Here is a 25,390-nt window from a genome sequence, read left to right as displayed (position 1 = left end):
TGCTGTGCACAGAGGCAAGAGATCTGCCTTTCTAAATCATCCAGTGGCTTTTAATCCAATCTCCTCTGACTCCATGCCTTCCCAAAGAGCGAAACTTTCCCATTTTTACCAGCCACTGCTGACACCTTGCACAATTCCCTTGATGTTTCTAAAGACTGAGTGCTCCCCTATCTGCACTGTGAGATGGGGCAGTTGGCATGTCACACTCTATCAGGATAAGACTGCCTAAATGATTTATTGCGAAACCATACACCCTGACGTTATCAGCACTATTCAACCATTCTGTTTCTCTGACGTTTGGGAAGCTCAAATGTTTCCGACCACAGCTGCACCCAGCAGACGTGTCAGCGAGCTGCCTGCTGTGATGGCAAGCTTTATCCTGAGGAGAACTGCCCAAATCCTCCAGCCAAGGAGCACGGGCTATTTTTGTAGGGGAGGCAGTGATACCATGGTACACACTCTGCCAGGCTGATGCTCTGTGAGCATCACCAGGACAATGGCACAGGGACAGGGCATGCACACAACAGGTCCCCCTCCCACCCTCAAGGAGCTGCTGCTAAGGATTTTCTCTTGAGGTTTCTGACTTGAGCATTAAGCCCCCCAAAATGAATGCCATGGGAAAGGGGAGCTGTGGCACTTAGACCTCTATTTTGTGCTGCTTTTGCTTCATTTGGCAGCTTGGGGAAAGGAGGAAAGGTAGCACCATTCTCTCAGCAAGCCCTTTCCCAAGCAAATAAATAGAATGGTTTGTGTTGGATGAGACCTTAAAGCCCATCTCATTCCAATCCCTGCCATGAGCAGGGACAACTTCCACTGGACCAGGTTGCTCCAAGGCCCATCCAACCTGGCCTGGAACACTTCCAGGGATGGGGAAGCCACAGCTGCTCTAGGGACCCAGTGCCAGGGCCCAAAACCCTCTCAGTCAAGAATTTCTTCTCCATATCTCATCTGACCCTGCCCTCTGACAGTGGAAAGCTATTCCTCCTTGTCCTGTTACTACATGCCATTTTTTGAAGTCCTTCTCTAATTTTTACAGCAACATGAGTATTGAAGGGCTGGGGTGGGGGAAGCATCATTGGAGGCCGTTCCTACCCATACAATTCAAGAAATATAATCAAATCATCAGTTTTAAATTTAGGCAAGAGTGATTACCATGCAAAGCTAGTTTCTTCTCTGCTCTTGTAGAGGACGATGTTCAGAGCCTGGCTACAATCTGGCATTTTGCTACAGATAAATCCAGCTCAGAAGAGAAGTCCTGAGCACAAGGCCCCGCTATGTCTCAAGGCTCACCCATGACCTTTCTTGTTTTAAAAGAAAGAATTAAAAAAAAACCAAAAAACAAGTAAACCCTGTCCTGGGGGGTGAAAATATCTTGAAACATGTCTGGAATCCACCTTAAAGCTTTAAACCAGCTTATTTGCTCTCAGGAAAGCATGACGACAGCAGCACCAACCAGCTGAAGCATTCAAATTCAAATCAGAAGCATTCCTTTTTGTCTCCTCAAAGGCACACCAGCTGACAAGTGCTCTCACGAAAGCATGACGACAGCAGCACCAACCAGCTGAAGCATTCAAATTCAAATCAGAAGCATTCCTTTTTGGCACAAAGGCACACCAGCTGACAAGGCACAGGTTTCCCTCTGTGAATGGGGCTTTTAAAGAGAAAAAAACCTTGATGCAAGTCAAAGGCTCAGGGATGACAGCCCACGTCAAAGGCTCAGGGATGACAGCCCAAGTCTGCTGCACACCAGAATTTTTCCATCGTTTTTGAGGGTGAGAGGTGTTAAAATGAGCACAGAGGAGAGAAACAAATGGCTTTGCCATGGGCTGGCCTGAAGAGCAATAATTTCTGCAGCAGTATGTGATACCGGTGGGTCAGGTTGAAGATGAGTTCACAGCACTGTGCAGCAGCAAGGGCAGAAACCAGGTGTGTACTGCATAACACAGCAAGTTCTGACCAGCAAAACTGCACCCACCAATGGCTAACAAAATTTAAGAGAGGAAGGAAAGAGGTTTTTTTTTTCCCACTGGAGCACCCATCAGTCCCTTATGCATTGTGGATTTTTCCACATTCTGAAATATGTGCATTACCTACCAAATGAGGGGTGCTGCACCCAGAGCCTTGTCTTTGCTGAGAGTGTGCACCTACCACAGCCCAAACTCCAAATCCTGACAGCACCTGCAAACTGGACTCAGAGAATCCTTTATGATAGGAGTCATTAAAGAAAAATGGTGGGAAAATAGTCCAGTAGCTTCCAGTCTAATATTTTCATGGCAAATACTCCAGGTTAAGTGACAAAAATAGCAGCTGACTAAGAGATGCTCTGAGGGTCAGAAGCAGGTGCTGTGCCCTAGCACTTCATCACCACCACAACGAGTCTCCCAAGAGAGTTTTTCCAACAGGGATGGGTGAAAAAAATAGTCCAGACCTACTGTATACACGTTGCATGGTAAACAAAACTCGAGGCCCTGAGGGTGCAGCTCACACGGTACCTCATCTGCATGGGGGGCTCCTTAAGGAAAGCTCCCTTGTTAAACTGAACAGATGTCATCACAAGGCACCCACTCCCAGCTATAAATACCCATTCAGTGCTCCCTGCCGACCTGATCTGAAAACATTCCGCATGAGGTCAGCCTGCTGATTAAACCGGAGAGCCCCAGGCCACCGGGACCAGCTGCTCGAATGGCCCCGACTTACATCTCTCACCACCTCAGCTGACATTTGCTTGGAGATGGGCTGGAAGCTCTGCTGTCTGGGCTCCCAAAATCCAAAAAGCCCTTCTGGGTGCTTTCACCAGTGGAGACCTGCGGAGCCTCAGCAGCAGATCCCGTGGTGTACACGCAGCCTCCCAGGCCCAGAGCCACAACACAAAGGCGCAGCACAGATATTTTCTTGTTGCCACCCCTGCGCTGGCTGTTGTCTCTCCTAGTTACCTCTTTGTTTCCCTCCAACTTCTGTTCTTGCTGCTGGCCTCTCTGGCCCTCAGACAGCACAGGTCCTGCCTCCAACACCTCAGAGGCCAGTGGAGCATCCTCTGTCTGTCTGCTGGTTGCCACAGGCTGCAGGGCAGCATGACTCCCGGCCTCATCCTTGGCTCGCACCGCCTCCTTCCCTGCCGCTGGTTTCACCTGCTTATCAAAATACATGTCCTTTAAAGAGAAGTACATGTCATCATTAGGTTTAATGTCCTGTTTCACAGCTTTCCCAGGCTCTTTGAGTTTTGGACTGGTTTCCACTTCTTGATCACTTGCTGCTCGCAAACGTGCATTCCTGCGTAAGGGGACAGGAGGGGCAAACCTGGGATTTGAAGACTGATTGGCCCTGTCTCTCCCACTTTCTTCTCGCTTAGAAACCTCCTGTTTTGGTGCTGAAGGAGCCTCCACCTTCTTTTTCTTTTTAGCTGCAGAGTCTTTTGCCCCCGGCTTGGTCGCCAAGTCCTCCACTGTCTCATAGATGTACGTGAGAAAGTTCCCGTTCTCCTCCCCACTTTCCAAAGTGGCATCTCCATTGGTGGTCACCTCTGCTTTCAGAGGTGCCACCAGTTTGTTTGGGAAGCCTGGCACCGCACTGAGCGTCTGCTCCTTCGTCTCAGCAATATCCTTGTGTAACCTGGACTGAGAATCCGCAACGTGCACTTTTGCTGCATCTTCCTTCTCCCACGAAGAGTCTCCTGACTGGAGATTCTGATCTCTAGCCAGCCTCCGCTTCCTCTGGAGCCGTTCAGGGCTCATTCCTTGCAACCTCTCCACTTCCACATTTTCTTTTCCTCGTTTCTTGCCCTGTTCTATTTCTTGCATCTTTTCTTCAGCCTTTCTCTTGATTTTGTCAAACCACTTCTGATGGATTTTGAACTCCGTCATGGTTCCGACTTCCAGCACACCGGAGCAGGACACGATGCCTTTGTTATTTCTAGCTGAGGCCTGGTAAATGCCTGCATCCTCTTCTCGACACCTGGAAATCAAAAGCTGTGTGTGAGACCTACCCATGTTCCTCAGGATGCCCGCTGGACACACAGGCATGCATGTTCTCCTACTTCTTGCTCCACAGAGTCCAGAAGATGTGGCCTGTGAGGTGTCCACAGGACATCTGGAGGCCTTGGGCTGGCCTCCCACCCTGGCTCTGCCTCCTCTCCACACTAACAAGCAAGTTTTATGGTAAATTTGTTCTAGCTCCACCCTGGGCTGTAACTCTGGTATGAGGGCTGTGATGGAGGAGGAACAGGCAGCACCAGGCTTCCCAACTGTTCTTGGTCAGAGTCCTTTGCAGGATCTTTTCCTCTCAGCTCTACACAGCCCACAAGACATTCCTGTTCTTCCTCTACCCTACCATATTACCAAAGTCTTCCCACCCTGTGTCACAGGCACCAGCACCAGCACCTGCCTGCATCCCTGTTGTCACCCCTCGAGGACACCTGACCCACAGAGATCCCTGCTGCTGGAAGAGGTGAGCCAGCCTCTGATGGACACCTGGAGCACAGCTGGGGAAGCAGAAAAGCTCAGGCTAGAAGCACAAGAATGGCAGGACTATCAGCAACACTGATATTCTGCATTTCCAGTCAGTGCCACACCTGCCTGACATCCCAAATCCAGGACTCAAGGTGTGACAGGTCTGTGCCTGCTGGGGACAAGGTGTGCCTGGCTCTCCAGAAACTTGATTCCTTGGACCATCATCTTAGAGGCAGACAGTGCTTTCCCCTTGCTCACTTTTGTCATTCCTAATGCTCAGCACTGGAAGACTCCAGAGACAGGGATTTCTTCTTCCCTTCCTCTTGCTTCCAGCATGGCAGCTATCCTTGGATGCAGTAATGAATCTCATACTGGTGTGACTGGGGAGCCACAGCTGGAGGGGAAAGGCCAGCTGTGAACTCACAGTGGGGAGCAGAAGGGGCCAGCCAAGTGGTGGGGGGGCTATCACTGTTGACAGCTTATCCAGTCACTGAGAACACACTCAGAGCTCCCGTTACCAAACCCAGCCACTCTCCAGCTCCTTTACTCACTTGTAGAGCTGCAGGGTGTGGCGGTTTCCATGACGGAATATCTCATACTTGGGTAAGCCACAATAGCGATCCATCTCTTCATCATCCTTGTACCACGTCACCTCGGGCTGTGGATACCCTGGGGAGGACATGGAAGGAACATCAGAGAGTGAAACATTCCACACAGAAGCACAGACAGCATGGTATCAGCAGCAGCACACCAGGACAGATGCTATTCTGGGCTCACTACATTCCTAAATGGCACAACAGAAACAGTGGAAACTTAATGGGCTTATCTCAGACTTTTATCACTCCTAGGAATAGGGCTATTTTTGAGAAAAAAATCCCAGCACTTCATTCCTGAATGGAGGGGAGTGGATCACACGCTCCTCTCCTGTAACACTGGCTGGGAGAAGGTGAGCATGCCGTCACTTTTATGTGAAGAGGGATGTTTTGATGAGGCCAAGGCTATGGTTGGAGAACAGGCGTTCGCCCCTCCATGGAGCTCTCAGCATTTTGCACAGTGTCACAGCCTGTAAACTGATCTGAAACTTTCCACTGAACAGAAACAACCTTGATTGCATCACAGTCAGCTCAGTGTCCTACAAATGTCACTTGACAACAGATGTCACCTGCCTTTTCAGTAGAATGACATCATGATGTGTGTGACTGGCTGGCTGGCAGGCTGGGCACACAGCCACGTTCTCCACCACTTGCAGAGGTGTTGGATCAGCATGTGAGTCCCATATGGACCAGTGCTAGCCACAGCCTTCACTGCTCACTGACAGCAGCTCTAGTTCAGAATAAGTGCAGTTTTCACGCAAAGGCTGCTCAGCCCAGCAGCCAGCAGGGGTTCCTGCACTTCACTCAGGGCTCACCACCCAGCCAAGCTGACCCCCAGACATGGGATGAAAGTGTTAATGATCACACCATGCCTTGGCTATAGGCTGTAGCCGATTGCTCAGGAGTTTCTCTGCTGCAAATGTCCCTGCAGGCTTTCTGTGGGGCCAAAGGAAGGAGTCCAGCCCTCTCCTCAACTCCACCAGACCCCAAGCATCACCCACAGCACCCCAGAATGTGGCAAGGGTCAGCTCCCATGAACATCCCCGGCATGGGGCTGATGAAGGCTTTCCAGGAATATCCAAAGGGTCCCAACCCAATGGCTCTGGAGTAAGGAGAAAGCAGGGACAAGGTGCTCTCTGGATACCAAGCCACAGGTTTCAAGGCTAACCAGGACCTCAGCTGTCCTCCTTGCACCAGCCAAAGATGCTGTCAGCCCATAGTAATGCCTGAGCCCAGCTTAGTCCTGCTCTCATGAAGGTCCCAGAGCAGGACTGAGAGTCCAGAAGCAGAGACTTAGCAGCAGGAATTCACCCAGGCTTTGGTCAATCCAATATGCCTTTGCCCAAAACAGCAGCATATGCCAAATCTCCTCTTGTACTGCTTTGGCTTCCCCGTCCCCACCCTTTGTCTGTGGTGGCTCCTCAGTGTCCTCTGGCTCCTTGAGGGATTTAGTCCACTGGGACCAGACAGGGCTGGGAGATGAGTCTCAGCAGCTTTTCTTTCCTGGTCTTCTTTATGAGAAGCATCGACCCCCATAGCCCAGACACCTCACAGACTGGATTTTACCCTATTGTTCCTTCTTCTCTAAGGTCTCTTACTCTTCACTGCCCCAGCATCCCTTCAGTCTGTATATCACCCATATGCTTTGCTGCCTCAATCCCCTCTCACTGCTGCCATCAGCAGCTTTGGCTTTCTGTTAGGTAGTGCCTCATTTCTCCTCTTCTACAGGAAGCCAAGCCATGACTTTCTCTCAACACCCTTCCTGCAAGGCTCTCTGTCCTCCCCTCTGCCCCACTCTTGTCACAGCCCGTTCCTTGCTGCTGCCCTGACCCCCCAAACCAGTTTCTAGAGACATACAAAGCCCTCAGGTGCCTGTGACTGAAGAAAAATGAGCCCTGAATTGGGAACTGGAGAAAGCCATGAGAGCCTTCCAGTGATGGGATCATCAGGGATTGACACTGCTGCTTACATTTTTCATAAAATAATAAATATTGGCAGCAGGAGCCTGGGCTGAATGAGCCTGTGGCGAGTTCTTTCTTCTCCAGAGATGACCAAAACAATTTCCATACAAGAGCTCATACTGTGCCCAGACAATCCCACCCTTCCCAAGGGCTGTTCTGCAAGCAACATCTTCAGAAGGCCCCCACAGTCCACCTTGCACGGAGCTGGCAGGTAGATTTTCCTGACACCCTAAGAAACAGCAATCACAGCCCTTCATTCTGGGAACTGCCAGCAGATAGTTTCCAAGAAGCTCTGTGATGTTCTGTCCCTCCCCTCCCCGCCGTGGCCTCCACAGCTGATTTCCATTCTCAGCTGACATCTGCCGGAAAGAGCTGCCATTTCCATAGTTATGCAGCGTCTCGAGGAAAGGCTTTTCCTCCTGCTGAGCTTAAAACTCTCTCTGACTTGCAGCACTTGTGTCCTTGAGCTGCCTGCTCCCTCTGAGGAGCTATGGCCATGAGAGCCCAGCGCCAGGACCAGCTCACACTGCACGGTGTCGCCTGCAGCCCAAGAGAGCTGCAGGCAAGTTCTGGCTGGAATTCCAGTCTGCAGGCAGGCGGATGCTGAAAGGCTTCCCACCTCCCACGCAGGTACAGTGGCCCCAGCTGCCTGTCCAAATATCATCCATCCCTTCCCAGGGGCTGTAATCAGAGCCAAGATGGAAAGATGCCTGGGCAGAGATGAGTCTCCCTGGCACAGGGAGGGGAGCTGCTGCTGATGCTGCTGACATCCATCTTTGGGTTGCTGAGTGAATAAATTCCCCCGGTCCAGGGTGGGGGGGAAGAGGAGTCAGGCATCATTTGCAGTAAGGTACATCCCCTGCAGGCACAGCATCCACAGCTTGCCCAGTGGGATGAGGTGGAACTGAGGGTTCCATCCGTGGGCATTGCCAGGCTGCAGGCACCAGATGCTCACCCTTAGCATGAGACACCCTGACACAGCCATAGATCCACACTCATCCTTCCCAAACCTGCCCCTGCTGCAGCCCCCCGTGCAGCTGGTGCCCAGGGATTTGGGGCAGCTGTGCTCCTGCAGCCCCCAGGCAGACCCCCAAAGCTGCAGACAGACTGGGGCTGGGTGCTCCTGGAAGAGCAGGCAGCCTCTCCACATCTTCAGCATGTGTGTCTGCCAGCAGCACTGCTCCAGCGGGATGGCCAGCCACCACAGCATCCTGGAGACTTTTCAGAGCAAGGATATTATTTTCATGGAGATTGCCAGGTTTAGATCAAACATTCTTTTTCTGAAAACTGTCGAAATCTGAGAAGTCTTCAAAGCTTAGTGACTGTAACCAAAACAGTTCTTAAAATATCTATCCAAAACAGTTCTGAATATATCTATCCAAAATCACCCAGAGAAACTCTGTTTCAAGTTGCTTTCTATTTTTTTTAAATTATTTTTTTGGGAATGGCGGGGGAGTTAGTCTTCTGAAACTTGGGAAGGTGCTAAGAGTTTAGAGCCATTAAACAATATCCACAGTTTCTGCTCTACACAAGCTACACAGAGCAGGGGCTTCAACAGTCTTGGGAATACAATTTCTGGTAAAATGTTACCCTGCCTGGCTTCATGGATTTAAACCTCTCCAGCACACAAGGACAAGGAAGCTTCTAGCAATGCTGACAGAAGGGAAGGATACTAAGATCAGTAGCTCCCCATGCGACTGTGAGCAGTGCTCATTCACCATCCTTCCCTTGTCCTCGGCCTCAAAGCCAAACCTCCTCATCTCCCAGCAGCCTACACTCTGCTCTTGTAGTCACTATCCCATCCCCAAACCCCTCTCACAGCCCCTGCATGTCTCCAGACATGTTTCATCCAAGAACTTTAGTCTCATCCTTCAAACACTTCCCTCAGGGGGCCACCACAAATGCAGCAAGTGGAACTCCTTTAACCTGATTAAAAACCACATCCATAAGCATGTGACTGTCTACTCACCCTACCCCAACTCTCTTCCCTCTCCCCTCTGTACTCTGCAATAAAACCATGGAGGCAGTGATAGGATCAAGCTCCTGAGATGACAGTTTGTGAAGGCAGATCAGAGGGGTTGAACCTGGCTAAGGAGGGCTGAAATGGCACTGAAGAGGCAGCTGTACAACAGTGGGCTGGTGCTGACATACAATGGTCTTGGCTAGATCCAGCCATCACCTGTCCTGGCTGGACTCATTCCCTAACAAGCAGCCAGAGACCTAGGCCTCTTCATCCAACTTCCCCCATTTCATCAGCTGACATCTCTCCTTCCCAGGCAATGCTACACAGAAGTGACTAAAAAGCTGGAAAATCCTTGTGGCAGCACCTCCATGAAGGGCCACTCTGAAGAGAGAAGCTCAATATCCACTCACTGCAAATGAGCTGTGATGACCCTTGAGACCCTGAAGTCCAGACAGAGCCACCAAGGCAAGCACTTGGTGCAGAGATGTGGGATGAAACTGCACAGTAAATGGAAATGTTCTTGTTTTCTTTTTCACATCTCTTAGAGAACAAAGGACGAAACTAATTTTATCTGAAAAAAGAGAACATCTCATAACTGATGCAGGATCTGACCCAAAAAATCAAATCAGTCATAGCAGGGACACCAGTAGCAGGCTGAACTAGGCATCAGAAGGAAAGGAAAGTTTGTGCCTTCATACACAGGAATCTGCCTCTGCCTGACCTGCTTTTTTTTCCTGCTTGTATCACTCATCACATGGAGCAGGCTGAACTAGGCATCAGAAGGAAAGGAAAGTTTGTGCCTTCATACACAGGAATCTGCCTCTGCCTGACCTGCTTTTTTTCCTGCCTGTATCACTCATCACATGCTAGAGATTGGTTCTTCAAACACTTGCATCATTTTGTGTTCCTAGGACAGGGCCAGCAAGTCCTAGTCCAAGTATTCCCAGATGTGGGACTAGCCTGTAACTCTCATTATTGGTCAAGAAGCAGAAAAAAAAAAAAAAAGATGCTATTGTAGGTCACACATCCATATTTGCGGCTTGACCGTCAAAACAGGAGCAGGTGACTGTCTGCCCTTTGCCTCCATCAAAGTGTCCCTGGAGTCCAGCCACAGTGCTGGGACTGAACTGGTTCCACTCTGGTCACTGGCCAGGAGTGTCACTGCCATTTCCTTGCTCCCAGCAACGCCTCCCAGTTGAACACAAACATCACGGCAGGGCAAGATACCTGAACTACCAACCCGACTCTGCAGCCAGAGTATGCTTTCCACCTCCTGCCCCTCTCTCCCAAAGAGATCCTGAGCTCCTAAAGCAGTCCACAGGACCACATACAGGAGATGCCCATCTGGCAAAGCTAATCCAAGGATGATTTTAAACACACTTCCATGAAAATTTCAAGGTGCATAGAGACATCCCCCAACTTAGTTTACCAAGCACAAAAATATCACAACATATGCTGAAAGAGACTCATTGAGAATTTCCTACACTCAAGTAGGAAATGACGTCAGTACCAGGTCAAGTTTTCTGCCTGGTGCAACACAGCAGGAAGAGATGGAATTTGTTAGAAGGAACCATCAACCTCAAAGGTGCAGCTGGTGGAGATTTAAACCAGTGAGAGAAGCCAGGACTTTTACTCTGGATTTCCCAACACACCTAAACATTTTCTCACCTCTGACACTTGCAGAATGGCGTGTTCCATGGTACTGCACAATATGTCAAGCTTTTGCTTTCAGAAAACTGGAATTGGGAAGATCCCTGCTAATAACTCCCCAAATAAAGTGGTTTGGAGGCATCTCCTAGCAGCCCCCTTTGGCTCTAGAAGCAGCAAGAGGGGGTCCGCTAAAGTTAAGCCTCAATAAAATCAATACATCAGTTGTACCCCTGTAAGTTCAGAAGGTCAGCCTTTAGAACAAGGGAATCCATAAGGGAAAAGCCAAGAATTCATAGCTGGCAGTTCTCGGAAGGACTGAGACTGTACTTCCTTATTTCCAGCCTGTTTCTAACAACAAACCAGATTTCCTTAGGAAAGCTTTGGTCCTTGTGCCTAAGAGGCTCACCGGATACACTCTCCTCCCTCCAGAACTTACAGACTTGTTTTTAAGTGTCTCTCACTGAGTAACCTCTTGGAGTAATTAATACTAGTGAGGTCAGGAAGGATCATGGAGTTGTTAAAAAGTACACAGAGAGAAGAGGTTTTACAGTCTCCATATTTAAAGAACAAAATCTCATCAGCAAAGGAGCTACTTGCCAATGTGCTGCCATGCCACAAGGCCTCAGCACCAGCCCTCTTTTTTGGCCTCTCCCTCCTCCTCATCTTCTTGACTTAACCTCTTCCTGCCCAAGGGGACAGTTTAGCTCATTGGGCAGTGACCAGCTTTTCAGATGTTGACAGACACAGAAGTTCATCACTGATACAAATGTAGCTGTGCTCTAACCATCTACAGCCAGCAGTATTGGTTCCAGCAGGAGAGCCTTAGTCTTCAAAACTGCACATTCCTGAGTTATGGAGGCCAGGATTAGAGAAGCAGAGATTAGGACAATAAAATGTAGCTGGTCCAAGCAGTAACCAGCATATCCCATTTTCTGGTCTTTCGTTTGCCTCGTTTGACATGTTAGCTTATGCCTTTGCCTCTTTACACACTCAGGTGTTTCCCACCTCCCTTAAACTGAAGCTAAAATCACCATGCAATTGCTGAACTTCTTCTTGGCATTCTGACAGCAGTGGGCTTGTTATCCTTGTTATCACTTGCTGCAGAGTTCAACTGGCACAAGTCCAGCAGGTGAGGCAGGACCGGGTTATTCACTGAAGACACTGTTACCTGTCACTATGCACGTGAATTTAGCATCAGAGTCCTCGGACACAGCACGGGATTTGATAGTGGTTTCAAATAGTGGCTGTGTTTCCTCCGTCAGCTGAGAAATGATTGCGCAGAAGGTGCTCCTGGAAGATTCAAGAAGCATTTCTTAGAGATAAAAGCACCAGAAAAATCAAAGGGTCCACCTTGTGTCTCACCTCAGCAGCCTGTGTTCTCATTGTCCATGCCCTCTTCCCTCCCATCATCCCTACACTTGCTCACAAATCCAGTCCAATGCCAGGGGATTGGACTGATTTCTCCCTCCTAAGATGACTGTCAATTTAAGGTGACATTTGGGAGCCATTCCCTTGTCTTAGCTCTTATGGCTATCTGGGCAATGAATGTTGACCCACTGGATGAATGAAGACCCATTTTAGCTCTTGATTATACCGAAACATCTCTTTGGCCAGCCAGCAAGCTTAGAGCTCCGCCTAACAAAGTCAATTCCCAGTTCTGAGCAATAAATGTTTCAAGAGTTGTTCTGTTCACTCAGATTTTCTTTTATTTGTGAAGAATTTGTGCCATTTAAGGCCAAGTGTGAATGGAACATGTCTCCTGAACACAGCAGCCCTCTTAGAATGAAAAACAGCTGCCAGCTGTGGGACAGGTCACTGAGGAAGACCTGAGTCTGGCTACCAGCTTTCTGAACCCAGGAATTACCTGGGAAGGAACTCCCTGTTTAACCTCTTAACCCCTTACTGCTGCAGGTAGGCACTCACACTCCTTACTCCAGGAGTTCGGTCTCTGACCTCAAAGTTCATGCTGGGACACCCAAACAGCCAGAACTATCCTAACAGTGCAATCTGTAAAGCTCAAAAGCAGACCATGGATTCTCCAGGTGTTTCAGCACTGTTCAATGAATGCAATAAATCACCATATTCATCCAGCACTGCCAACCCTGCTGCAGCATCACTGAGAGATCCCAGAAAATCTGGGTTTTCTTAAATAAAGGGAAATTATTTAATTCCAAATTGGGTTTTCATTCAGATAATGCTGAGGCACTTGGAAGGGAAGAGCTTCTTATTTAATTTTTCCCTCTGCAATTAAAACTCTACATATTTACAACAGGAGAGGGGCCCCCAAGGTCTTAAGTGCAAAGACACTGAGAGAAACAGCTAACATTGCAAGAGCTGGCAGCTCTATTTATATAATTTTCAGCAGTGAAAGACATTCCTTAAACAAGTGATCAGCTTCCAGAAACATGCAAGGGGTGGAACAAATGCCCAAACCACTTCTGATACAGCTCCACCATGAGCAGAAGGGCTCAGAGTGTGTGGTGAGGGTTCCCTGAGTAGGACCCCAGCCCCACAAGCAGCCCTAGCTTGCAGGCAGGATGCTGGTGCTGCTGCCAGTAATGCTCTACCTGCTAAGGAAGAAAACTGGATCAGAACAAACCAAAAAAACCCATGTTTAGCATGACCCAGCAGGGGCAGGTGCACTGACAGGGACTAAGCACACATGGCTGCAGGAGTCAGGAGAGCTACAGCCACAGCAACTGCCTGTTTTATCTACCCTGGAAACTTACCTGGAGACTGCAATGTCATTATTTCCCCTCTGCCTTCCTGCAAGAATGGGTTTGTAAGAGATGCAGGGAGATGAATCCCTGAGTAACAACCTACTGGGACCTCACCCAGCTCCCAGGCACCTTGTGCTGGATAAGATTCAGGACAGGGGAAGCTTGTTGCAAACCTGATTAATCTACTGAATGAAGGTTATAAGCATGGTCTGTATCCAAACACGTGTAGCATCGGATAAAAATAACAGATTCCACAGCTCAGACTCTTTTCTGTGGAAATCAATGGTTACTAGGACACTGGCCCTGGTAAGCAACTCTTCACTCAACTGTGGGGCCAGGAATGGGCTGTGGGAGTCAAAAGCTGTTTCAAACCAGAGCAATCTTCGCAAATTCCAATTCCAGGAAAAAAATGCCCATTTCCACAGAGCAAGGCAAACAATCCAGTACAAGGCAGTTACTGGTAGGGTTTTGATGCTCCCTTCAATACAGATCTCCCTCTCCACACCAGTAAATGCCTTTCAGAGCCACAAAAAAGAATTTCCCAAGCATCAACCAACATTTCATACCCCAGCAGGAGGGCAACTGGATCAGCATCTTATGTGATGCACACACACACAGTGGCTCTTGGGACCCAGTTTAATCCCAGCACCATGCCACCAGCACCAGCAGGCAGCACCAGGAATAAGTCTGGTCCACTCAGTGCAAATCCCACAACCAGGTGAAATACATCCAGCAAAGGCTACTGAATGGCTTTGGAAAGCAGCTGTGGTGGAAGCTGGGGGCTCCACAGGCTCGGCAGATGAAACAGGGACTTGCCCAATGACACTTGGCAGGAAGCCTGGAAGGTCTATTGAATCTTTCAAAGAAACCATTGTGCTGGTCACAGCAGGATTTCAAGGCTCTGGCACTGTGAGGCTCTCAGCTGACTCACTCCAGCTGCAAGGAGGCTTGTCCAATTCAAATTGCTTTCTAAACCAGTAATTCAGAGTATTCGAGGAACTGGACACAAAGCACTAGCCACTTTTTCTTTGGGCCTTCCTGGAGCTGCATCTTTGGGGCAGAAAAAGCCCTGGATCCTAGAAGAGACCCCTTGCAATTCAGTAGCCTTTTCAATTAAAGAGGGATTTCCATACAAAACCCTGCTGGAAAAGGAGATTTGAGAAGTGTATTCCTCTTGTTATGATTTTCTTTTTCTGACTTTTTGGTTAGAAATCCCAGAGCTATAGAGATGTTCTGGAGAGGCCTTTCCCTCCATGGTTATTCTTCTACCTGCCACTCCAGCAAACGAGAAATGCCAATTGATTTCCAAATGTGTTCTTTTGGCAAAGGCAAAGTACAGCTGTACATGTGCCTTTTGGGGCAAAGTCCAAGTGAATGAGGATCCTCACAACAATGGCAGGGGGAAGAAATTTTTTCTCTGGATGTCTCAGGGCAGTCACATCCAGTTTTTAATGTCTCTGTATGGAAGTCTCACTTTAATGTAAAGAAGTAGCTGAACACCCATCCTTCGGCTAAGAAAAAAGGAATATTTCTTGCACCTTAATACAGGAATTATGATGAACATTCACTTTTCTTTCTGCAGTTCAAGCAAGTATTAGAAATCAAATCATGCAGAATGAGGCTGTTAGACCACTTCAGGGCTCTTGACTGGTTAATTAATTAGTACCAAAGCATTACAGGTTAATGACGTGCAGACAGATTCAGAAAAGTGTTTGGTCAGAGCAGTTTAATGCAATGTAGTTTTACCTTCCTAAACTGGAGGGAGAGAATCTGCTGCTTGATAAGCTAAGCAAAAAACAGCATAAAAACCATTAGAGAGAGAAGCACGGAAAGGAGCTGAAATAAACAAACCGTTACAGAGACATATTAATGATGAGTCATTTTGCAGAGGTCAGAGTTCCTATTAAAAGAAGGTACAGCTGCCTTAGGCTGCCTGCCAGGACGAGCAAGCCACATTGTCAATTGAAATCAAAGGCTGTAAAAATGAAATGGTCGTTAACAGCAGAGAATCAGTGTCAGGACATTTATACAAGTAGGTTTCCAAGAAGCAGCACCTTGAGCCTTCCATGCACCATCTGCAGCATTGTGCTCAAAGCAGGCAACTCCACCACAGGAGACGTCCAGCCCAACTCTCTGCTGGCAAGCAGCTGGCCTGAGCTGGGTGCCCTCTGTGCTTCCAAGGACAGCTCCTGGGAGAAGCTGAAAACTCTCTGATCACATTGCTTTCCAGCTTGCCAATCAAATCACTGAGGTCTGGCAAATCATTAAAATAAAATAACAGAAGTAGACTTTACAAGAATCTACAGGTTTTACTTTCTTTGTGGAAAGATGTAGGAGCATTAACCAATTCAAGGAACAAAATCAAACACGCAGGTCCTGCACAAGACATCTTGATGAGCTACTTACCAGTGGTCACCAGCTCTCCCAAAGGAGTCTTCAGGGAATCATGTCCTACCAAAGGACCACATTGCTGGACTGTGGCAGCAGCCCCTTGCAGGCTGTAGGAAACAACCTCTGTGCATTGACCTGCAGCAGTCAGGAACAGTTCCTCAAGCCCTGACTCACCCACGTGAAAATGAAAAGTCCAAAACTAACAGGGACAAGCTAGTAAGCAGCATGTAAGCTCAGTGATTTAATTGCACTGAGGTACACGTTATGCCTATGCCTATGCCTATGCATGCCTCACCATACAGCCTTGGAAATGACTGCAGCATGGACATCCCCTCTGGGATGTACCAGGCCAGACTGCCACACCCCTACGTTTCCAGCCTCTGTGAACCACCAAAGTTCAGTGCCCTAGGATGGTGCTGCAGAAGACAGCAGAAAGAACCACATGGAGGGCCACCTGCAGTTCCACCTCTTCAGGTCTCCTACCCAAATGTGTGAATCCCAGTCCTGTGGAAACCAGAAAGACTCCAAATCTTGCCCTAAAAATGACCACAGAGAGACCCTGAAAACTGGCCCTGCCAACTGTACATTACACCTGTGGAGGCAGAACCTCCATGTGAACACTGAAAAAAAAAGTAGTTCAGCTTGAAGTCCTGACACTTTACACAAATAATTGCATATTTCCTTTGAGAAGAAAAATCTGAAGAACTCACTGACTCTTCTCCTTCAGGAGAGCAAAGACGGCAGAAGCTTTGGACTGTTGCTCAGGAGCAGCTTTAACCCAACAAACATGGGTGGCACTTGGCCTTTTGGCAGCAGCTTCACCCTCTCCACCCCCAGCCACACAATCCTGGTCCATTTCTAGTGCCAAGTGCTGGTCATGCAGCCAAAGGATGTGCAGGTTGGGCGTGATCCAGCTGGGGAAATCAAGTGCTCACAGTAGCAGGCTGAAGATCACTCACCCACCTGATCCATCTTTCATGTGCTGTGCTGGTTTCTCTTTTCTTCATGGCTTCTTATGGGAGAAGCCAGACAGAGAAGCTTGTCCTTTGAGCTGTATCCTTCCACCTCCTGCAACATCCCTGTGAGCTCCATGCCCTTTCTGCACTACCAGGCACAGCTTTACATTACCTGCCTTACTGACCAGCACCTCACCTTGTCCTCAACACTCACAGACACCCTCAGAGTTTCTAGAGCTCAAATTGTACCTCCTGCTGCTCTCACCCCATCCTGACCTCCTGGGGATCCAGGTTCCTCCTCCCACACTCCTTGCAGCACAACCACCCCAAGTGATCCCAGGGGCAGCTGTATCCCTGTGCTCTGGGCTTCCTCCAGGCACCTCCGACTGTCTGGAAACACAACTCACTGGTTTAACTTGTCTCAAAAAATTTTGCTTACCACTGCAAGGGAAAAACATCTTTTTACCCACCAGGAATACTAAAGACCTTCTTAAAAAGAACTTCCCAAATTCCTTACTAGCTAGAATGCTAGTGTAGGCGGTAGTGTGGTTTTAATCATGATTTCTTGCATAAGACAAACAGGGATGTGTCTTGGCTTGGACGTAAAGAAAATAGCAAGAGTCAGAACAAAGGCTGCTTGTGCCATGAACCCATTGTGCTCATGGATGTGATCAAACAGTAAGCACTGACAGAGCTTTTTTTTTAAATCCCCAGTATTAAGACAGCATGGGCTTTATTCACTGCACATCCTGAAACAGTGCTGAACACTGAACTGAGGGTCTCTTGAGGGTCTCTCGATATTACCAGAAGAAAAAGGCCATCATGTATTAATTGAAGTTTAACCTCAATATGCTAAATTTGCTTTTCAGACTAGAGATTTAAGCCCCAGAGAGCATGATCAAATTGTGGATCCTGCAGCCAGCAGAGCCCTGCCTGCAGGCAGCTGGCGCTTCACTTCAATTACGTTCAGCATATCCATGTAGAGCTGTGACAGCACGGCTACATCAGAACCCAATCTACCCTGCTGGAAAGGTGGGGCTCCTGAGCAGGACAGCAGATACTCCAGCGTGCTTGCTCTGATCCTCTCTGGGACTGGGCTGTCTGTGCCCTGGGCTCCCCAAGGACTTAGCAGCACACACAGCACAGGGTTCTGCTAATGAATTGCAGCATCAGCAGTGGATGTGCTTCCCTCGAGCAAGCTCGGGGCTGTTACAGTTACTGGATAAAGGCAAATGCTTATGTTATCCTGAGGAACACATCTAAAGCACTGAATCAAGGCCTCCAGTATAACCCTTCCTTCTATTGGAGAAGTGGACTTCAAAAACATCTGCTCCAGGCAGTCCAGCACTGGTGAGATGAAGCCTCTTCAGGCACCTCCCATTAATGAAGAGAAACTCAGCTTTTTAAAAGCTAGTTCTGAAAATACACAACTGTTCTCAAGTGCTGGACCATAGCACTATACCTCTCCACCACATCCCTTCTACCAGTCTCAGTTCTTTGTTAAATTTAATTTTATCATATGCTTTCACGCTCCTTTGGCCATTTATCATCCTCTTAAAGGTAGCCCTTCAACTACTCCTAATTTTCTTTGGAAGTGAAGACAGCCTTCATCATTTTTCATACACTTGCCAAATTTCAGTCTTGCAAGGGCAGGAGGCAGAACTGTCAACACCACTCACATTTTTAACCACTCAAGTTGATGGTCTGGGCTGGCATCCACTGGCACCAAAAAGTTAACTGCTTGAAAAACATAGATTTTCAGTCTGGCACCTTTTTTAACCCTCTCATGCAATTATCCTCTTTCAATTATCCTCTCATGAAATTACTCTCTTTCTGTATTTCTTATCATTGAGATAAAGAAATCTTTCTCCTTCCAGTGCACTCCTCACATGGAAGTGAAGAAGAGCTCAGGGGACCCTGAAATAGGCTTAACAGTGGCTCCATCCTCATATGGACAAGCACGTGGACTCAAGCTGCTAGAGCTGCAGCAGTGATCAATATTTTTCAGTGCTCTTCCACAGTGTGAAAATTGACCCACACAAGCTGTCCAGTGAAGGAAAAAAAGAGCAAAACGTGTCCATGACAGCAAAGCTGACAGGTCCAAGTTATGTTTTGAGGGAATCAGCATTGCACCAAAGCTCCTCAGGAAGCCCATGGAGAGCCTGGCAGCCTGTACATGCCAGGAGCTGGATAGAGGGACTGGCAATTTCCTACAGACATTCCCCCTCGCTGGCTCTCTGATCCCTGGCATTATTGGGCACGTTTTGCACATGCAGACTTCCAAGAGTAAGGTTTCCTATGAACTTGCCTGTCTTAAGGGTTAATACTACTTGAGACAAATACAAGCCACTCGGAATCTCACCTCAGCTGTCAGCAGAGAACCCTTTTCAACGTTTAAAAGCAAATACTGAGGCTTTCATGTAGGCATGGCTGTGCTCACAGCTGCTTTCCTGCCACGTGTCCCGCTCCTTATCAAGCACTCCCTGCACACACAGGACGAGCGTGCTGGTGTTCATATACCATGGCAGGAGCTATCAGCAGGCCTGTGATAAAGCAGCTCTGAGTGCTGTGTTGCTGTACAAGACACATTGTTATTTCACAGACTGGAAAACAGATGTATTGAGTCTTTGCTTGTCAAGGTCACAGACCGAATCGATGTCAGAGATGCAGAAATGTGGCATTTTTTTCTGAAGGTAATTTACTTTTAGCTGAGATGAACACGGACTTGTGTGTAACAATTCAGGCTAGATTTCATTAACAGAGAAGGTGGAAAACAGTAAATTAAGTTACACATTCCTGTATCATCCTCTGTAATGCTCTGAAGATGGCTCAGATTTGTGTATTTTAACTTTGAATTGTTGCTGCCTCTGTGGCCCAAATTAAACTTAGAAACACACCAAGGAATAAGAAATGGCAAAAAAAAAAAAAAAAAAGCAAAGTAAATATTGGACAATGAGATGCCCAGGAAAGGTGACATCCTCCTGGCAGCTTACTATGCAGAGAAAAGAAAAAAAAAAGAAAATCAAATTGCCTGTAACAGCCCTTCCATCTCCCTCTTCTTGGACCAGGCAATGCTGTGAAGTGTGAGACTGAGTCAGTGTGAGATAACAACCTCATTCACTCAAGATCTTCCTACCCCTTGTCCAAAGAGATGAAGGGTAGAGTAGGTTTTAATTCTATCTCCTGGGAACTGCCTCTGCTGTGGCATGAGAGGTGCCTTGTTTGGAGATAACCACACTCTGCCCTCCACACAATGGTGTCCCTGGCCTGGGAAACATCCCCTTTCAGGAGGTTTCCTGAGAAGAGCACAGTCCTCACACGTGATATACTCTGTATCTTTATAGTGGCCCTGAAGGGCATCAGCTCATCAGCCTACACACTCAGCTCCATTCCAGGGGATATGGACATATGGACAGGAGGCTATAGAAAGGGAGCTGAAAAATCTCCCTTTGGAATTGTTGAGGATTGTTATTCGGAGTGCACAACTGCTGAGAAGCCCCACTCAAAGCAGACACCTCTGCGCAGGGAGTTACAGCAATGGGAAACAGCCACCTCTGTCCTACAGGTCACAGGGTGTGGAGATGACTCATTGACGCCCTAAACTTTGCCTTTCCAGTAGGAACTGGCTGTCCCTCCTTCCAGAGTTTGAGACACTTCCATCCCACAAATCAAACTGACTGAGCGCTCTCAGCTGCCTCAGCTGGCATCTGACCAGGGGGTTACAGCACTCCTCGCCAAAAGCAAAGTCCCGCTGGACGTTACAGGTACCCAGCTGCTAAAGAGGGAACACGACTGAACTAAACCTGCTTTTCAGGAACCAAGGGCTCCTCAGCTTCCAGCACACTTTATTATAGCAACAGATCTTTCTCCTTCATTTGATATTATGTGCAAAGCAAGAGGGACAAGATTGGGAATGGTTTCCAGCCAGAAGAGCCAGGTGGCAAGGCCCTCTCCTGAGCTCAAGTGCCACCCTGAGCAGAGTTATCCCAGAAAAGATCAGAGGCAATGTCACTACACTCTATAAATATCTGTATATGATGTAGCTATGACAGTAGAAAGATATTCAAGCAAGGAAGCAATGCTCTAATGAGACTGAGGAGCAGACAGCTGCATTAAGTAAGATTGCAGATCACTTCCAGCAGAGGTTTGCCTAGCACTGAGATGAAGGTTTTATATAAAATTGCATCCCTCTGCACAATACACTCTCCAGACTTGCTTGCTCTTACAAAAAGAACATCTAAAAAGATGTCTTGAGGGTTGTGGCCCATGAATGCAGCTAAGGTAGACCCTGAACAGGACTGACAGCTCCTCCTCTCACTTCGTGAAATAATTACTTGCTTGAAATAATTGCTTTGAGACATGACAGGTTTGTTTAAAAAAACCAACCCCAAGATAAAAAAAATATTGTCAGCAGCCAGAGCAGAGGGGAAGTCACTATGGCCATAAGCTGCTCCTGACACTGTCCAATATCAGGTATGTTAAAAGACCAGCAAAGGAAAGACACTGAGCTGTTTGCTCACATGGAAAATCCTGACAAAAGACTAGTTCCCAAGGGCACAAAGAGTAAATACCCTGAGTATTCTGTTTAAAAGGATGATGTTCTAACTATGGCCATTTTCAACACCTCTATACTTCTGACTTTCTTAGCACCACCTCTGGAAAATTCCACAAGCTAAAACCCAGAAAAATCATGTTCTGGTTACCTAATTAATATCCTTCAATTTACATGATATCCCTTTCCTCCAACAAGATGAGGGAGACCAAGTAAGACATCCAAACTGTCCTCAACATAGAATCACAGAATGGTTTGGGTTGGATAGAATTTTAAAGTTCATCTTGTTCCATCACCTGCCATGGGCAGGTGACCTAGACCAGGTTGCTCTAAGTCCTGTCCAACCCAGCCTGGAACACTTCCAGGGATGGGGCAGCCACAGCCTCCCTGGGCAACCTGTGCCATGGCCTCAATACCCTCACAGGAAGAATTTAATCCTAATAGCCCAACTAGCCCTGCCCTCTGTCAGTTTGAAGCCATTCCCCCTTGTCCTGTCACTCCAAGCCCTTGTAAAGAGTCTCTCCCCATCCTTATTTTAGGCTGCCTTCAGGTACTGGAAGGCCACAACTGGATTACCCAAAAGCTTCTCCAGGATGGAACAATTCCAGCCTTTCCTCATAGCAGAGGTGCTCCATCCCTCTGACAACCTTGCTGCCCCCTCTGGACTCGTTCCAAGAGCTCCATTCCTGTGCTGGGATCTGCAGAGCAGAGTGTGTTCATAAGTCACCCCAGAAGCAGGGATTTCCAGCCTCAGTTTCTTTTCTTAAAGATCTCTCCATGTCTTTGTGCACCTCTACCACATTACTACATTTTCTACTGCTTTAAGAATCAGTGAAGAGAACAGGCAAATATTTTATTTAAACATACTCTATATATACATATAAAGTCAGGAACAGAGAAAGATGAAAAAAATGCCTTTTTCTTTGGATCAGAATATCCATTTTTGTTTCCTAACCACTACAGTAGCCTCCCACAGCAATCCAGTGTCTGCATCACTTGTCCCATTGCCTTTGTTAGCTTCAAACCCAGCAAATCCAAATCCATTCTGCGTTAAAGAGCTGCTCAGTGTTATCTGCTGTTCTGCATGTTGCTCATCGTGCTTTTCAAGTTCTCCCAGGTAAGCTCTCCAGATGTTCCTGGATTTAATTAAAGTCATAATTGCTTTCTGAAAGTCTCCTTGCTACACCATTACACTAATTTGCTTCCCAGAATTGTTATGATACATTTTTTAATTACAACATAAAAAGCCACACTTCATTCAAGCCCTTGCCCTGCATTTTAGACAACAGTTTCCAAAAATCCCAGCTCAAGTCTTCAGCATGTGTAGGGCTTTGCAGGGAACCAGACTTCTATATGCCTCCTCCCTAACTCATTAGGGAACCTAGAAGTTGCCATGAACTCAGGGAAAGGTCAATTTTGCCATTTAGTGATTATTTAGTCACTGCTTCTTACAACAGAGGGGGCAGACAGTGGATTTAAGAGACAAAATTAAATTGCCTTGCCACAGGCTTTGACAATCATGTACCTAAGTGGTTGGAAAAATTATTGGAGAATTTGTGGAAATTGAATGTGCTGCTGATTTAACTGGAGCAGCTGAGTCCCTTTGCCAGCACCGGGCTCCCACAGATGGAAATTGGGGTGCAGCCACAGCAGCACTAGGTTGAAAAGCTCAAAAGGTTCAGGGCTCAGAGCTCTGTAGCCATGGGCCAGATTTACCATGCCTGAGCCACAGCCACAAGTGGTGGTACAGCCATAATACACCAGGAGCACTGCCTGCAGGGGTGCTGCAATGCTCCTTGCTTCCCCAACAGAGGAAACTTCAGGAATCCAGCTGGGAATACTGAAGGTATTTCTTGCTGGATGGATGAACTCTCCTTTACGGTTAAACTGATTAAAGCTGCACTTTGAGAGTAGTCAAGGAAAATAAAAGTTAAGCTGTAGGCAATCCAAACACCTCGACACCTTCTTTATTAAAACCTCTCTCTGCTTGTAATCCGCAGAATGGAGCCGCTGGGCTCAGTTAAGAGATTTACAGTGCATGGTACGATCTGAGGTCGCAGGCTGTGGACCCTGCATGGACATTTGGTGGTGCTGAAGATGTCACTGTGTGCGGCCAGTCTGCGATTCGCTCACACCCCAGCATGACATGATACCACCACAGAGGAACTGAATTTAGGCAACTTCACTTTGGCGTTACCCCAGTTTTAACACCTGACTTCCAAGCAGCACTTTTTTATCTCTTTTGGTCCTGTATTTATTTTTATGAATGTCTGACTCCTTGAGGCATCAATGCTTGACACGCTGGAAATGGATTATTTATAAACCATCAGCAGGGAAGAGGCACACTCATTTGGAGAGCTCATAGACTGAAGAGCATTCCCAGCGAATTCAAAGCAATTTCAAGGCTTTTTTGAGTGCCTCACACAATCACTGACACCTTGGGCGCTGCTGGCACCTCATCCTGTAATTCTGTGTTTGCTAACCTCCATCAGGCTCAGCTGACAGCATGCTTATCATACCTTCCCCCTGCGAACAAAGCCTTATTCCTACCCCAGACCCTGTGCTGGAGGCCATTCCTGACCCAGGAATGCTGATCTCATTGCTGCTCAGCCCCTATCTACAGTGTAGAAATGCCTTTTTGACAATAAGATAAGGCACCGGCGCACAGAGCCCAGCGGGCCCCTCGCTCTGTCTGGTGAGGCACTTCACTACAATGAAGGCAGGAAGGTCAGTGCTGTTCCCAGAGACACTGGTGTTTGTCAGGATTTCATAAGGACAGCTTGGACTGAGACTTCCCTGGGGTCTGCAGCTTTCTCATGAGGGGAAGAGAAGAGGCAGCACCGATTAGTCTCTGGTCTCTGGTGACCAGCGACAGGACCTGAGGGACCAGCATGAAGCTGTACAAGGGGGGTTAAAATAGATTATAGGTTATTGGATACCCAGAAAGGGTTCTTCACTCAGAAGGTGGTGGGTCACCAGAACAGGCTCCACAGGGCAGCAGTCATGGCCCCAAGGCTGCCAGGGCTCCAGCAGTATTTGGACAACCAGCTCAGGCGCAGCATGGGATTGATGGGGTGTCCTGTCTCGAGCTGGTCTCGATGATCCTTGTGGATAGGACATTCCATGATTCTATTCTATGATTCCACCACCACTTCACACACCCACTCAGCGACACACAATGTGCCATGTCCACACCGCCAGCTCTCTTTGGGGAGGCGAGGGACTGGTCTACAGCACACACCAGCTCCTCTGGAGAGCCCGAGCCATCGCTTGGTTCTCTCCCCTGGAGCAGCCCCCCGGGGACGGCCAGGCCCGTTGGCTACACCCCTTCCAGCCGGCCGGCCCCGCGCTCCCTCCGAGGCCTCACGGCTTGGGTGAGGGCCAGCCCGCCCTCCCCGCGGCACCCACGGCCGGCCCGGCCCGCCTCCCCCGCGCCTCCGTCCCCCGCCGGTCGCCGGCGTGTCCCCCGGCAGCCCGGCGCCCGCTGTCACCCGCACCCACGGCAGCGGCCAGCTCGGGGACAGCACCCACAGCAGCGCCTTCCCCTGGGCCGGCGCTCACCTGTTCTGGGGCCGGATGCCCAGCAGGTAACTCCGTCGGTCCGGCCGCGAGGCCCAGGCCGCGCTCTCGGCCTCCTCCGCCCCGTCGATGTGGCTCGTTCCCCGCCCGTAGAGGCCCGCGAGGGCCCTGCGGGTCGAGCTCATGGCCGGAGTGCGGCTGCCCTGCCCCGCGGCCGTCGCTGCCCTCCCCGTCACTCACGGCCGCCGTTTATAGACCCTCCGCACATGCCGCTGTCAATCGTGACGCGGCGGCCGCTGCCCGGCCTCCCCGGGCCGGCTGCCCGGCCTCCTCCTCCTCCTCCTCCGCTTGCCATCGAGTCCAGCTTTTGAGGAAGAAGTGAGCTTTTCCTTATAATAACCGCCTCACCTCAAAGATCTCTCTGGGGATTTCTCACACCTCAAAGATCTCTCTGGTGACCACTGACAGCACCCAGTGATACAGCGTTGAAGTTGTGTCAGGTTTTCGCTGGATATCAGGAAAAGGTTCTATCCCAAGGGGATGGTCGGGCACTGGACACTCTCTGCAGGCAATGGTCGTGGCCCCAAGGCTGCCAGAGCTCCAGGAGCTTTTGGACAACGCTCTCGGGCACAATGTGGGG

General features: G+C 48.6%; 1 protein-coding gene across 2 annotated transcripts in view; it reads right to left on the bottom strand.

Annotated features, from left to right (window-relative positions):
• Positions 1 to 24,990, bottom strand: part of ALPK3 (alpha kinase 3) — a 33,450-nt gene extending 8,460 nt beyond the window's left edge. The window contains exons 1-5 of one of the 2 annotated variants that reach the window (XM_041418840.1): positions 24,793 to 24,990; positions 15,079 to 15,117; positions 11,781 to 11,902; positions 4,997 to 5,114; positions 2,934 to 3,951 (exon numbers count right to left, since the gene is read on the bottom strand). In XM_041418840.1, coding sequence (XP_041274774.1) covers positions 2,934 to 3,951; positions 4,997 to 5,114; positions 11,781 to 11,902; positions 15,079 to 15,117; positions 24,793 to 24,935 — 1,440 coding nt within the window. In that variant the 5' untranslated portion in view covers positions 24,936 to 24,990. The remainder of the gene's footprint in view (positions 1 to 2,933; positions 3,952 to 4,996; positions 5,115 to 11,780; positions 11,903 to 15,078; positions 15,118 to 24,792) is intronic. The other variant, XM_041418841.1, reaches the window with a different exon arrangement.
• Between the last annotated feature and the right edge of the window lie 400 nt (positions 24,991 to 25,390).

Source organism: Onychostruthus taczanowskii, unplaced genomic scaffold (assembly GCF_017590055.1).
Source record: "Onychostruthus taczanowskii isolate IOZ18803 unplaced genomic scaffold, ASM1759005v1 scaffold6, whole genome shotgun sequence".
Lineage (NCBI taxonomy): Eukaryota > Metazoa > Chordata > Aves > Passeriformes > Passeridae > Onychostruthus > Onychostruthus taczanowskii.
Note: the sequence above shows the minus strand (reverse complement) of the source record. Positions and strands in the feature narration are given on the sequence as shown.